This window comes from Ambystoma mexicanum, chromosome 1q (assembly GCF_040938575.1).
Source record: "Ambystoma mexicanum isolate Mex_15411 chromosome 1q, UKY_AmexF1_1, whole genome shotgun sequence".
Taxonomy (NCBI): Eukaryota; Metazoa; Chordata; class Amphibia; order Caudata; family Ambystomatidae; genus Ambystoma; species Ambystoma mexicanum.
Window position 1 is genome coordinate 909,359,460 of NC_090922.1, and position 16,424 is coordinate 909,375,883.

Consider the following 16,424-nt stretch of genomic DNA (forward strand, 5'->3'; position numbering starts at 1 on the left):
CCTCAGTACAAAGCTTGGACCACGTGCCTCCGGTAGTGGAATTGCCCCTTGCCCTTATGTAAAGTTAACTACGGTTGACTACTGCATAGATGGGACTACTGAGCAGGACAAAGGGCATCCATCTTTTGTGCCCCTTTTCGACTCCATCTTGAATAGACAGGCCTCACTGCGATAGTACAGCAATGCTCAGCTCCCCTTTCCACCGCAGCAGCCAAGGACAGAGACACACACACACGCAAGGCGCGCAGGCAGCTGGCTGGCCCCCACCCTTGCACTCCCCCTGCGAAGGAAAGCTCTGCGCTTCCATTCTCACGCTGAAGCTGGAGAAGGTTGCAACAATCAATATGCTACAGTTTTCTTCCTCTGAGATCACTGTTTGCCTGAAAACCGGCATGTGAGCCAAGATGAGCTAAGCACTTTCTGCTCGATTCGTTCTCACAAACGTGCAAGCCACCCACCCCCATTAAAACAATTTATTGCCATCCTGACCCTACACCCCCTGTAAGGTATTTCTTTCAAGTGCCAGACCCTCGTCTGTGCTGCGTAACCCACTTAACACACCCACTACTAACCTTAAGCATTTTTATTATTATATATGCTTTTACTTGCACTAATGAATTTGAAACCTAGAAAGAGATGCAAACATAGCCTCATTCTTTTACATGCACAATAAAGGTCAAGACCTTCAATTAAAGCCACAAATGACACAATTGTACTGACAATAATCATTGTGTGTAACTCATGTAGAAATGTGACAAGTAGCATAAAATGTTTTAAATAATTTGTCATTTAGTATGAAACAATATTAGCTTAGGTAGTGACCACAGTGACCGGACCCTGACCTGCATGGAGCACAAGATGTTTGATGTCCGTCAGCTACTCAGCCAACCAGGAGGAAGAGATGCTACCCACACCTACAGCACCACACCGTCTGGCCAATCGGGTCCATTTAGTATTTTTTGTTAGAGTTACTTTAACTAATGTAAATGTTGGCACTGATGTAATGTGTTAGAGAGTTTTTTGGCTTATTTCCTAGCTGGAGAAATAAACCATCCTTTGAACTCTTGCAGCCGGGTCTCAGTGCTTCTTTCCCCGACAAGGGGTTTTGCCTGTTATTTTATTTCTTTTTCTCTCAAACGTAGTAAGACGGGGAAAGGCACCTACATTTTTGGTGACCCGCGGCGTGATTTAGAGAGGTGCCTTGAGGCCTGCACCGCCCGGCAGCGAGATCCAGGACGCCCCCCAGCAGAACCATTGCCTCTGCGGTTGACCAGACTGTGCACACCAAGAAGAAAGGGTCAAGGGTTCCCGGTTGACAAATACCCGTTTGAAAAAAGCTGCTCGCCAAAGCAGGCCACGGCTTGGTTGGGGGACGGACCTGAGCGAGGTCCGGCCGTGAGCGGTGACCCTCGGAGTACCTGACTGAACACGTGGAGTCCCGGTTGCAAAGACCCCAAAGGAAGGTAAGGGGGAAATACGAGAAAAAGGGAATTAGTAACAAAGGGAAGGTAGCCAAGAATAGGGTCTGCGTGAGTGACGGTGAGGCTTTTCTGATCTATCCTTTATATGGCCATTAGGTGTTTTAAGAAGTGAGAAGAAGAAGAGAAGTGGTATCCTAGCCTGTAGGGGCTAGAAGGCGGCGCCGCGTAGCATTTGTCCCGACCAAGTGCAGAATAGAGATAAAGAGAAAAATAGTAGGGGTCTCGTGTAGTCTCGGAGTAGTTTTTAGAATATTCTTTTTCCGTGGAAGTAAGAAATCTTGAGACATAATAAAGGTGAAAGAGGTGGGGAGTGAATGCTAAATAGTAGGTAGTATAGGGAAGAAGAGAAAACAGGGTCAGTAACGGGAATAGGGAAAAAACAAACGCGCATAGGCAGTGCATGTGTATGTTGCATAATTATATGTTTGTTGGTCTGCTTTTATGTATATGTCTTGTTGAAAACGATAAAGTATTTTAACACAAGTAATTTGTGATCGATACAAGGTAAAGCAGAAGAAATAAACTGTGAGAGGTGATCAGGTAACACCTCTCAGAAAGCTAATGTGACATATGGTAATTGTGGGCATTGATAAATAACGTATTATTACTACATATTGTAACTGATATACCAAGTTAAAGGTGGGAAGAGATTCAAAGGTACTAGAATACACAAGAAAGGAAAAGAAACATTGCCATGGTGGGAGTAACACCATTAGCACATATTTGCCAGCACCTTCCACTTTATAGCGACAGGATACAGAAGTATCACGATCAGTGGATCACTGAGATAAAGGGAGAAGGGGTTACACCAATTTGGCCAGAAGGACGATCATTTGATAAAAGAGTGTTGGACTTAGTATCAACACATTTTCTAGCGCGATACAAAGGGAAACAGTTACAGAACCGGACAGAAGTGTTAGATTTATGGGGAATGTTTGAGGAAGTTTCCCCCACGGCAGAGGTAGGTAAAAAAAGAATGACGGAAAAGCAAAAAAAAACCTGAAGAAGTAGGTGGGACACCAAAAGGGGAATGCCCAACAACTACAACCGAAAACGAAGTAACAAAAATCAATCCCTTAATGACTAGGCCAGCGGTAGGGTTTAGTGAACCCCTGTATATACCGCCCACCGCCACTACCCAGAGCGGGGCAACAGCCCCCAAACCTCCACCATATGACAAAGGAGGCCTGTATGGCCCCACAAGTGCGCCTCCCGTGGATATAGCACGTTTAACAGGTGATTTGGACCGTCAGCTAACACAAGCACAAATGGAAATAACATGGTTAAGAGCTTTATGTGACAAAGGGCAAATGCTGCCAGGGGGAGGGGAGGTACCCGCGCTGTCATTGACAGATCGCACACCTCCGATCGGGGCAGCAAGCAATGCAACCCCAGCAGCCTCGGTATCAGGACAGTATATAGAATCCCAAGGGATGTCATCACAGCCGAGGCAAGAACAAGAGTGGCAGTCAGGACAGTTCCTGTTCCAATTGAATAACAAGCCAGTGAGAATTATAAGCCCAGATACACCAGAGAGTCAACAAAGTGGAGACCAGAGTGGAAGACCAGGAAGTGTACCCAAGGAAAACTGGGAGGATAATAACGAGTTAGAGTCAGAAATAGAAGAAATATGGGACGATTTAGATGAATACGAAGAGGCAGCTGCCGCGGAAGGATCCCCGCTGCCAAACCACCGTTACCCAGACACACTATCGCCACCATTATGGCAAGGTAGATTAAGACAACGAACAGGGAGGATAGGAAACATATTGGTAAGTAAAGCGAAAAAAGGGAAGACAAGCAGAACGGGAAAGAAACAAAAAATACAGATGCCACTGATACATAAAGGAGCAGGTAGGCCAAATTACCTTCCGTGGGCCCAAATGGACAAAACCAACCTGTTAAAACTCCTCCCCCCACTGATGGGAGGGGCAGGTAAGTGGATACATGTATTTGAGAAAAACACGGCAGGTGTGCCGTTAGCTATAGGTGATGAAAAAAGTCTATTAGTTTCAGCAATCGGGGACCAAGCAGACACAATCTGGGAAAGGGCAGGGTTCCCGGGAGTAACAATGAGCTGTGACCGACACGATGGATCACCATTTAACAATGTTCGAGCACAAGTGTGGATGCATTGCGGTGTGCATTTCCAGACGTTCCAGATTTACATGCAGTGATGCAGTGTACGATGGAGGAGAACGAGGATACTGCGCAATTCATTTTGAGAGTGCAAGATTTATGGAGAAGCAAAACTGGTACGGCATGGAATCAATCAACAGCTTTATTCTATTTCATCATTAAAAAGGGGTTGCCGAAAGAGGTGCAGGAGGCCTTGGACAAAATAGCTGGGATCGAAGCCAAAGGGTGGCCTGAAATTCAGAGCATAATTGTACACCACTGGAGGAGGATCAAAGAGAAGGAAAAGGAGGCCACGCAAAAGAGGCTGGCTGACGAAGTGAAATTAGCACAGACGAAATTAGTGAAGGTCGCCGCCATTACTGCCAGTGCAACAGCAGACAGAGGAAACGAAGGAGAAGAAAACGCGGGAGGAAGGCACAGTGGGTTGGAGAGGACCAAGGACAGTGGAACGGAGAGGAACAACCATGCCAAGGATCGCAGTGGCAGAACAGGCCGGCCCAAGGAAGAGGTGGGTACCGCGGACAAAGGGGAGGATACGGAGGAATGGGAAACAGAGGGTATGGTGGGCAAGGACCAAGGGGAGGACAACAGGGGTCGTGTTGGAATTGTGGAAGATGGGGACATTATTCACGAGATTGTAGAATGCGACCATCAGGGTATTTTCAACAGCAGCAACAACAGCCCATGAACAATGAACAGGGGTGGGGCTGCTCACACCCAGGTAGCCCTTGTGGAGCTCCAATGGGGAGGGGGGGACAACAGGATCAATACTGCTATGACCCCCAAATGCAACAGAGACAGCCAGCCCCACCACAGCAGCAGCAACAGCTGCAGCAGCCACAACAGCAAAACGCACTACAGCTCATGGCGAGACAAAACCCAGTAGGAAACATAAACAAAAACCCTTTTGCAGCAGCTGCAAACGGTGCCCCAGCACCATACCGCGGCGTAACGGTCGTGGGTGACAACATTTTTTCAATGCGAGGTCAGCAAAGATACCAAGACTAGGACAGCCCACAGGGAGCACTTGCGTGTCAAGTCCTATCCACCACACAAAGTGCAAATGAGGAACCACTAGTGGCGGCAGAGATAGGAAACAAGCAGTTTATCTTTGTGGTAGACTCTGGAGCAGAAAAATCATGCCTCATGGAAGGGCGGTTTCAGCTCTCGGGAAGAAATTTGGAGACGAGAGGGGTTCTCTGGGGCTATTTTAAAAGTTCCTTATACAAAAGATCTTGATGTAACAGTGGGGGGAAAAACAGTGCGTGCACCCTTATTGTATTACGAAGACGCGCCAATCAATTTGATGGGACGAGACCTACTCAGCAAGTTAAACATGACCATAGCCTTTAATGAAAGAGGAATAGTGTGCTCAACGCCAGGAGTATGCCCCATACGGGCACTCTTGCTAATAAGTACGATTACAAAGGAAGTTGCATTAAGAGGGATTCCCATTGACATGGACATGTTTGTCTATGGAATACAGGTATTAGCCCGAGTAGTGCCTGAAATAACACAAAAAGAGTGGAGAATACCATCCGATTTCATATTCCACCCAATCACACCAACATATGTAGTGCCAGGCACAATTATGTCTATAGACATTGAGGCAGTTCAAGTTTCCAACAAACGCATTGCAGTCATAGGCCTGGACACGCAAGGACGCGAGTGGAGAAGTGTGCTATGCATAGAGCCAAACATAATGCTAAAAGATATTACTGATGAAGAATTGTTTACTGACTACGAATGGGATGGAGAAATAATAATGGAAATAAGCATACCATGTGACATTATGATTCAATACAGAGATAATACACAACCCACTCATGGCTAACATAAAGGCCCCACTGACAATATTTGAAGAAGACATGGCCAGGGTAGCACCTGAAATTTGGACCACGGGACCACACGATGTAGGATTGTTGCATGAGGTACTCCCATAAAAATAAAACTGAAACCAGGTGCCCTCCCACCCAGAGTGAAACAATACCCACTATCCAAAGAAGCAGAGGAAGGTATTAGAAAAACAGTGAATGCACTCCTAAGCCAAGGGATTTTAGTGCCATCAACTTCCCCATGCAACACAGTGATTTTTCCGATTAAGAAAGCAAAAGGAGGGGCGTGGAGAATGGTCAGGACCTCTGCCCACTCAATGACGTCATCCAAAAAGAGTTCCCTTTAGTGCCTAACCCGTCATCAATATTGTGCAGTATACCAAAAGAAGCAACTTGCTTCACTGTCATTGATCTGAAAAATGCCTTTTTCTCTGTGCCACTCGCACCAGAGTCACAGTACCTTACAGCTTTTACATTAGGAAACAGATATGAACATCACAGACTCCCACAGGGGTATTGCGAAAACCCAAGCATTTTTAACAGAGTACTACGAGAAGACATTGGCAACATAGATGTAGGGAGAACCATAATACAGTACGTAGATGATTTACTCGTCTGCAGCAAAACAGAAGAAGAGTGTAGAGAAGACTCGATAACACTGCTTAACGTATTGGCTGCCAAGGGATACAAGGTGGACAAATGAAAGTTACAATACTGCCTTGCTGACGTTGTGTATCTCGCCCAGCAAATATCTAATGACGGAAAAAGAATATTACCAGACAGAGCAGCAGCCATTCGACACATTATCATACCAAAAACAGTGAAGGACATGCAGAAATTTCAAGGCATATGTAACAATTGCCGAGCATGGATCCTCGATTACGCAGCATATACATGGCCAATGCTACAAGCACTAAAAGAAGCACAAAAGAACAGAGCCCCAATAAAATGGACACAGGAGACAATTGCTCAATTCTCTCGATTAAAAGACCTTATTTCAGACGCCCCAGTCCTTGCAAATCCAGATTATGAAAGGGAATTTTTCCTGTTTTCACACAGCAATGGAACATTAATGACAGCAGTATTGACACAAAAGACATCACTAGGCCACAAACCATTAGAGTACTACAGTGGAATATTAGACCCAGTAATGCAGGGACATTTCGCTTGCGAACAGGCCCTCGCTGCAGCGTTCTTCGCCAATGAGAAAAGTGCTACGATCGTAATGGGATGTTCAGTGACGCTATATGCGGAACATTCGTTATTTTCTATCTTGGAAAGATCAAAATCTACCCTCACAACACAGAGAGCCTCTGCTTATGAAATAATAATATCAAGTCCAAATGTACATGTGGTCAGATGCAAAACAGTGAACCCAGCTACCTTTATTACAGAGCCATGCACAACTGAGGATTTACAGGAACACGATTGTAGCACATACGAGGGAGAGGGCGATGACATTCCCAAAGCAAGCAAAAACGCCCTTACAGAAGGTGAAATGTGTTTTATAGATGGGTCAGCATCCATAAATTCAGAGACAGGAGAGAAACATGTGGGGATGGCGCTAGTGCGCATGGAAGAAGACACATATGAAGTGATTGTGCAAAAACGCCTCCCCTCACATTACTCTGCACAAGCAGCTGAACTGACTGCGCTAATCAGCGCGTTACACACAGCCAAAGGTTGTGCCGTGACCATATATTCAGATTCAGCTTATGTTACCACCACAGTTCACTCAGGGCTGTCACGTTGGCGAAGGAGAGGGTTCAGAAGAGCAGACATGTCCCCTGTACAACATGCCACGTTGCTAAATGAACTAATAGAAGCTTTAGCAGAACCATCGGTACTAGCAGTGGTTAAATGCCAAGCCCATACCCATAAGACGGACGCCGTCTCATTGGGGAACGCGGCAGCCGACGCAGCAGCGAAAGAAGCCTCGTACTTCAATAAGACACCAACATTCGAGTACATTGTAAAAACAACCACAGCAGAACAACCAACAGATGCATACAATAACACGCCCATAGCACAATTGATAGAACTCCAGAGAAGGGCCCCACCGGAAGAGCAGGAGTTGTGGGGAAAACGAGGGTGTAAGCAATCAACCACAGATCTCATTTGGAGACAGGAAACGACAGGCAAGGTAGTGATGGCCGTAGAATTATTAGAAGTAGCATTCCAACAACTGCATTTTCCAGCTCACGTCGCAAAACAACACATTGCCTCATATATTCAAGAGGATTGGTTTGTTCGTAATCTACACGAATACTTGACTAAATTTGTGATTGAATGTACTACATGCCAAACTTACAATTCAAGAATGACATTGCAAACTCTGCGTGGCACTTTGCCACGCCCTACAGTTCCATTTAGAGAAATACATATCGACTATGCCGATATGGGAGAAAGATGTAACGGAGCAAAATACTTGATTGTGGTGGTATGCCCTTTTTCACAGTGGGTGGAAGCAGGCCCCTGTCCCCATCCTGATGCAAAATGTGCTGCCAAGTTCCATGTGCGAGAAGTATTCTCACGGTGGGGAATCTGTGACGTGATCCGTTCAGACAACGGCACGCAATTTGTAAATGACCTCTTCAAAGAAGTAACCTCCCTTCTGGGGGTGAAACACAAACTATGTTCGATTTATCATCCAATGGAGTTGTGGAGAGGATCAACGGGCTGCTCAAAAGCAATTTATAGAAATTATGCAGCACGTTGAAAAAGAATTGGGTATATTGTCTACCCCTTGCACTGTTCCAACTCAGAAACCAACCATGCAAGGATCACCATTTAAGCCCGCACAAAATCGTGACGGGAAGAAGAATGCACATGTCGCCCTCCCCTGTTAGGAGGGCGTCTGATGCACACAGGGCTGCCACAGTGTTGGGAGAAGAGTTTAAGGAATACCTAACACAGCTAACGTGCGCAGTACGCAGCATAGCAAAACAAATTGTTTCACCATTTACTGAAGATGTAGCAACAGACACCTCCATACCGACAGCAGACAGCCCGGAGGGGCCTTTAATGCCAGGGGAGCAAGTTCTTATTAGGAACTTTATAAGAAGGTGGAATTCACCAAGATATCATGGTCCATATACAGTAGTGTACAGCACCCCAACTGCAGTCAAGGTCACAGTGTTAAAATACTGGGTGCACCTCTCAGACGTAAGAAGGGCACACAGTGTTACACCTCCCAAAAAATGAAACTGACTGTGTGGATGCCATCACTGGCACAGGTTGACATAATGACAATTGCAACTTAAGATAGGGAAAGTATAGGGGAAAAGCAAAGGTTTTATATATTTTTGTCTCTCTTTCTCTCTCTCTCTCTCTCTCTCTCTCTCTTTTTTTCCTTTTCTTTTCATATAAATCGTGCTGTTTTTTCAGTTTTTTCCTAATCTATTCCATGATGAAATGAAAAGGAATAGTTACATGCCTAACTGAGTAAAGAAATGAAAAAGAAATGAATAATTGCAATTATTTTTCTTCCATGTGACTTAACAAATTTGTCTCGCCCACATAGGTTCAACATGAGCCAATGCGACGAAATGGCTGAGCAAGCTGAAATGTTAGATAGAAATAGGGATGCCACTAGGGACAGTAGATTAAATAATTTGGAATGTGTTATAAAATATGCTGCCATATTATTTGCAATAATGATGTTTTATCTTTTTTGGTATAATGTTGTTTTATATGTGGCAAATGAAATGAACAAAGGGGGGAGCGGAACTGATATGACAAAACCAGGCTCTAAACTAATATGGACTGAAGCAACGGCTATTTTGAAGGACACTTATAACATTGAATTGAATGATAAAAATATAACATTGCCCCTTTTACAATTGCACGTAAACAAAACTGCTATTCCATTGTTGAATAATACTGGAGCCAAGGAAATAGAGCTTGGATGGAATGTAAATGATGATTACTATTGGTTAACTGATTCCAGAAATACAAGCATGCGTACACACACTGCACCAGAAACCACTACTAAATACACACATGTCACAATGAACAACATAAATGAAGCATGGTCTAGAATATTCCTGCTGCAATATTCACTAGTTGGTACCCAATTAAAAAACAGAAGGAGGAGAAAAAGGGGGGTGCGAAAAAACAGATACGATATTTATCATAACCTGGGGTTAGATGAAATAGAGGACCCCCGGCACCCTGACCAATCAAACAAATGGTATTCAGACATGAGCGCCGCAGCAAAGCAAGCAAGTAATGAAAGTTGTTACGTTTGCTCACTTATTCCCCATGCAACTGGAACCCCAAAAATGTTAATCCCACAGGAAGTACCCTTGTCTGAGGTCCAATGTTTAATTCATCTGATGCTGTGTAGAATAAAAAAGACATTTCAAGCACACACAGTCACTATGGAAAAATTGGAAAACGAACAAACTTGCACCAGCAGACGACAGGAGTAATCTGCCTCCAAGAGCCATTTTTCGTTATAAAAGGCACAAGATATGCAGATGACAAGTGGCATGATGAAACGATTGAATGCAAAGCTGAGGGGCTTCGAGGGCTGCCAGATGAAACATATGAATGGGCAAAAGAAACGTGCATCTCCATCTGGACACAGCATATCACCAAGCTGACATGGGTCACACCCCTGAAGAAACCTATAAAGATTCAAAAGGAAATACTGCACGAGCTTTGCTTCCATGGAGAAGGGAAGGTGAACATGGGAACCGTGCGGCAGTGCGACTTTAATAATGCCAGTCATGAAAAAAGGCACTACTGCATTAATGGGCATATACTGGATCAGTGGAAAAAGAGCTTACCTGCATCTCCCAGCATCCTGGAGGGGCACTTGTGCCCTAGCCACACTTCACTAGGCACTAATGGTGATACCAGAGAGCCACGTCCAGTTTACAGCAAGGCCTTTGGCTGACACATCGACAGCAGGCCAATCGACTGACACATCGGCAGCAGGGCAATCGGCTGAACCATCGACAGCACCCGATGAGACAATCACAGAGCCCCCAGCATACGAACTATTGTCAGAAGAAACTTTGAAAACCAAGTTGTCACGCAGCAAAAGATCCAATTATATTTCGTCCAAATTGTCCTAACTCCTTGCTAAAATCCCACAGCAGTATAAACTTTTCTCATCTGCAGAAACATTCTTTGCATCGTTCCTAGCACCAGGCGTTCAAGCAAGGGCAAACGCGAAATGGCTGCAGATAACACGCTGGGAGCTCATCCAATTGGCCAACGACACTGAAGAAGGATTCAACATCATAAAAATAGAGCTCCGTGCACTGCGCCTGATGACGATGCAAAACAGATATGTCTTAGATCTTCTCACAGCGATGGACAGTGGTGTTTGCAAAAAAAATTGGGGGGGGCGTGTTGCACGTTCGTATCAACTTCCGATGCTGATAACGGGACACTGTCACATGTAATAACAGCAGTGCATAATTTAGGAGAAAGGATGAGAGCAGAAAGCGGAATAGATAACAACATGTGGTTCGGCGACCTGTTCAGCTGGATACCATCGTGGGTGAACATCGCAGCAAAGATACTCATTTCCATCATAGTCTTTCTTCTCTTGATATTCTGTGTGTGCCAACTGGGACTAAGATTCTGTGAAAATAATATGCCTAATTCAGCAATGATGATGGTAACAATGGGACGACAGACAACGGTGGCTACCATGATAGATGCCCAAGTACAAACCGGAGAATACACCACACCACAGTATAGGATGACTGCCATCCATAGACAGTATGGGGACGTGGTTGATAGTCTACATTACACTACCATTAGAGAATTAGAGAACCAAAAAACTTTCTGTGGTATAACGAGGTATGGATAGATTTAGATGGGGATGGTGGGATATACTTAATGGTCACCCCCAAAGAATATGCAAGAAGGGGTAACAGCTTAAGAAGTGTGTGTAAAGCATGGGTGCCAATAAAGGGTACGCCTGCCTGGGATGAGGCTGTGGCTGAAGCTGAGCGCTACCGAAGGGAGAACGGAAAGAATGAGATAAAGTAGTTTGTTACTTTAGATGTAATGAAAGGGGGGAATGTATGGGAGCAAGGGGTCCTCAGGCCCCCTCGCGTTGTACACTCCTCAGTACAAAGCATGGACCACGTGCCTCCGGTAGTGGAATTGCCCCTTGCCCTTATGTAAAGTTAACTACGGTTGACTACTGTATAGATGGGACTACTGAGCAGGACACAGGGCATCCATCTTTTGTGCCCCTTTTCGACTCCATCTTTAATAGACAGGCCTCACTGCGATAGTACAGCAATGCTCAGCTCCCCTTTCCACCGCAGCAGCCAAGGACAGAGACACACACACGCAAGGCACGCAGGCAGCTGGCTGGCCCCCACCCTTGCACTCCCCCTGCGAAGGAAAGCTCTGCGCTTCCATTCTCACGCTGAAGCTGGAGAAAGTTGCAACAATCAATATGCTACAGTTTTCTTCCTCTGAGATCACTGTTTGCCTGAAAACCGGCATGTGAACCAAGATGAGCTAAGCACTTTCTGCTCGATTCGTTCTCATAAACGTGCAAGCCACCCACCCCCATTAAAACAATTTATTGCCATCCTGACCCTGCACCCCCAGTAAGGTATTTCGTTCAAGTGCCAGACCCTCGCCTGTGCTGCGAAATCCACCCAACACACCCACTACTAACATTAAGCATTTTTATTATTATATATGCTTTTACTTGCACTAATGAATTTGAAACCTAGAAAGAGATGCGAACATAGCCTGATTCTTTTACATGCGCAATAAAGGTCAAGACCTTCAATTAAAGCCACAAATGACCCAATTGTACTGACAATAATCATTGTGTGTAACTCATGTAGAAATGTGACAAGTAGTATAAAATGTTTTAAATAATTTGTCATTTAGTATGAAACAATACTAGCTTAGGTAGTGACCACAGTGACCGGACCCTGACCTGCATGGAGCACAAGATGTTTGACATCCGTCAGCTACTCAGCCAACCAGGAGGAAGAGATGCTACCCACACCTACAGCACCACACCGTCTGGACAATCGGGTCCATTTAGTATTTTTTGTTAGAGTTACTTTAACTAATATAATGTATGATGTAATGTGTTAGAGAGTTTTTTGGGTTATTTCCTAGCTGGAGAAATAAACCATCCTTTGAACTCTTGCAGCCGGGTCTCAGTGCCTCTTTCCCCGACAAGGGGTTTTGCCTGTTATTTTATTTCTTTTCCTCTCACACATAGTAAGGCGGGGAAAGGCACCTAAACATAGTAAGACTATTTCTTGGAGGACAGAGTGCCTCACTAGGCAGCCTGTAGGTTGTGATGATTGCAAACCATCTGTTGGCATCCAGCATACATGTATATGCTAAGATATCAAAGGAGACATATCCACAGAGGCAATGCAAGGGGTACTGATACAATCAGAGAAAAAGAGGAGAACGCCCCACCTGTTGTGGTCTTTTTCTGCCATTCCCCAGCTGGTGTCAAATTAATTGAGACCATTGAGGACACCCACTGAATAGGCCAATTTGCAGAAAGAAATGGAAACCTTTTCAACACTGAATAATGGCAATAAGGTAATAAGAGTCTTAGTAATAGAGAAAGCTCCTTGCAGAAAGAAAGTGCTACAAAAGAAAGAATAGGTTCTAAGACATGCTGCAATGATCGCACATGGTTTTACATCAAAGCCTGTCATGTACCTCTCTATACCATGTTTCCTTGGCACGCCATTTTTAAGATGAATGCAAACAAGAGAAATAGGGGGGACATCTGTGAGTCTACATGCGCTTAAACACAAACAAATACAAGCCCTAAACGAAGGTGCCTTCCTGAAACATGAGTAGTGTAGTGGGGTTTCAGAGCCAACAGAAATTACCAATACCTTTGATAAATTGTATCCACATATATATAAATATCTGAAGGAGGAGAAACACTAACAAAGGTACTGTAATGTCTTGATAAGCAGGGACTTTCTTCAGGACATATTGGAAGGTGCCATCTCTCAACAAAGAAATGAGACTATCCATTAAAGATATTATGACAGTTCAAATCACAGGAGATGAGGGAGTTTCATCGGGCATTCGTGTTATTTAAAGTAATGTACTAGTATACTATTTTCTGATGGTCCACGTAACTCCTTGTGTTTGCCTGTTCGCCACTGTTTCTCTAGGCGAGTGAAATAGACTTGAAGGAGGCCAAGGTTAGCATAGCTCGGCGTGGGACCTCCCAGAATCTCAACACCAACATAAATCCATTCTTATGTGGCTCTCATCCTAGTGATCATTTAGCCCTTGGTCGTAGCTAGTTTACCAGCACGTATATTTATATTAATCAACTTTAACTATGCATGGTAAGGATGATGCTTTTGCTAAAGGCTTTTCTTAATCCTATTATTCTTTATGTGGCTACTACAGTGGCTGCCATTTTTCTAGGACTGCAGCTGATGGACACATCTTCAAATAAGTGGATGGATAAAGTTATGGGCGGATTTCTAGGATGGGAGGCTTTAATATACATTGTTCTTCAGATGAATACACATCTAAAAAATAAAAGTGAGTACCAAGTTACATCAGCATGAGCTACTTTTTTTCCATGAAAGAAAGAAGACAGGTTTTCAATAATCCTTATAACACTTTTATTTTTCAGCTACCTATGAAGAACCAGACAAAGGCGTAAGACTATTTGTACAGTTTTCTTATTCTATATTCTCCTGTAGATTGTATTGTTCTGTTTCTGTTCATACACTTGCATGTATGTTATAAAAATAGAAAATTACATGGTGGGATAGAACTCAATGTTATTGACATTTACTGTTTATCATATGTTTGAATGAGAGTAGGCAAGATTGTTAATGCAAATTGCTCCCATCCAAAGTTTTCCTTATATGCGGGCCTGCGTCTCCTTTCAGGATATAGGTTAATGGTGCACTGAGAACATTTTGCCTGAAATAATGTTTTAGGATGTTTGCTATATCAATTTGGGAATCACTGTAAATGTCAATATTTGCAAACATTGCAATGTCTAACTTATTACTTTGAGAATTCTCTGACTATTAGATTTTACGGTGTACATATTAGGAAGGCAGTGTTAAAATTCATCAAATCATGGGACGCTTACAGGGTGTAGCTTTCATTTAAATTCTTAAATTGAGCAGAGGAGGGCATACTTATTTTCTCCATGTACTGGTAAAGTAAATAAAAGGCAAAATTGCTGCCTTTTATTCTTTACTTGACAGTTAACGATTGATGGAGGCAAATACAATAGGTTCTTATGGAATCCTCCAGCTTTTACCAGGTGGTAATTTCTGGCGGATTCCATATGAATCCGTTGTTTTTCGCAGTATGAAAATACATGCTGGCAGTAATGCAGCAAGGTTTGTGAAGCACAGCATCGAAAGGAGTATGTCCTGCTCCCTGACTCCTCCTGACAAATTAAAGAGAATCCGACGGATGAGTGAAAATGGGAATACAATTGTACTTCCACTTTTACCACCATCTTTACCAATCCGCGAGACCCACAACCTGTGTCTTTAGTACTAGTAAGTATTTGAAACAGGGATTATTTCTAAACAAATCGAATCAACAAGAAAGCCATTGGAAGTATTTGCAATGGTTCTTATAGTGTGCATATTTACCTTCGATAATGATCTACCAATGCATCTATTTTATGCTATATATCTAACTAGTGGTACCATCCCGTGTTGCCTGGGGCTTTATCTGACATGCACGTTGGGGTCTGCTATAGCCTTGTTTGTGTTTTATTGTGTCATAAGGTCCTATTTTTGAAAAATCGCAAACATCAGCAATTTCCCAAAATCGCCTATACTGATAGGACAGGACTCAAACCCTTGCCTACCCTGTGCAGGGCAAATGGGTGGGGTTGATCAAATTTAACTATTGTCAGTAAACCCCAGACTGGTATGCCAACATTGCGTCCCAACTTCCTATTTTTGGAAAAATTACAAACTCTGCAATCTCCCGAAATCACCTATATTGGTAGCACAGGACCAGATCCCGCCCTGTGCAGGGCTAATGGGTGCGGTTGGTCAGATTTCACCATCGCCAGTACACCCCAGACTGGTATGCCGAGCTCAGGCCATAATGTTAGTCCACCGACTGTTGAGGGGCTGGAGCCAACAATCACAAAATAGTCAATCTCCGGAAACTGCCTATAATGATAGCACTGGGCCGGACCCCGCCCTATGCAGGGCGAATGGTTGAGGTTGGTCAAATGTCACTATTGCCAGTACAGCCTAGACTGGAATGCCAACCTTGGGCCAAAATGTCAGTCCACCAACTGCTATGGGGCTGAATACAACCTCGAACATACAAACACACGTTCACAAATCTATATCTAGACTAGAAAAAAGTGTCCCAGAAACCATGCATCCTAGGGTTGAGGACCCGTCCTTCTACGACCACATTGATGTTTCGTGGATTTTGGGCAACTGTCTCATATGTGAAGTTGCTGACATCCGGGGGTGGGGTGTCCAAATGTTATGCACCCAGTAATATCCAGAGGGTCCTAACAGGTGACTATGCAAAATTTGGTGCAGATTGGCGCAACAGTGTGGGATTGTATAAGGAACAATGCTTCGTCAAGGCACAAAACACCAAACACATGTTAGTGTTCATTCTATGTTGGCCGGTCCGGGCAAAAATTGCAGCTATTCGCAAATACCTGCACTTTACCAGACCAGCCGTTTCCAGGCTTGCTGGTGGGGAGCCTACCAGCAAAACATGCCCTCAGTATTGATGGCAAATTCCCTTATGGAGTCCCATGTGATGTCCTTGTTCCTGTAGCATTTCCTTCTGTGCCTGGTGTGCAGTGCTGCAAGCCAGATGTGCTTGGAAGTGCCATGTAGGCAAGGGTTTGCACAAACCCCTTGCTTGCATTTCTCATCTGAAAATGAAAACACTCACGTAAAGCAGGCATATTGCTGACATTATTTTACATTTCCCTACAGCAGCAGTGGCAATGTAAAAATAA

At 44.1% G+C, this 16,424-nt stretch overlaps 1 protein-coding gene across 1 annotated transcript in view; it reads left to right on the forward strand.

Annotated features, from left to right (window-relative positions):
• Positions 1-14,013, forward strand: part of LOC138559368 (putative ferric-chelate reductase 1) — a 482,214-nt gene extending 468,201 nt beyond the window's left edge. The window contains exon 17 of the mRNA XM_069642735.1: positions 13,850-14,013. Within this exon, the coding sequence (XP_069498836.1) occupies positions 13,850-14,013 (164 nt within the window). The remainder of the gene's footprint in view (positions 1-13,849) is intronic.
• Positions 14,014-16,424: the final 2,411 nt, after the last annotated feature.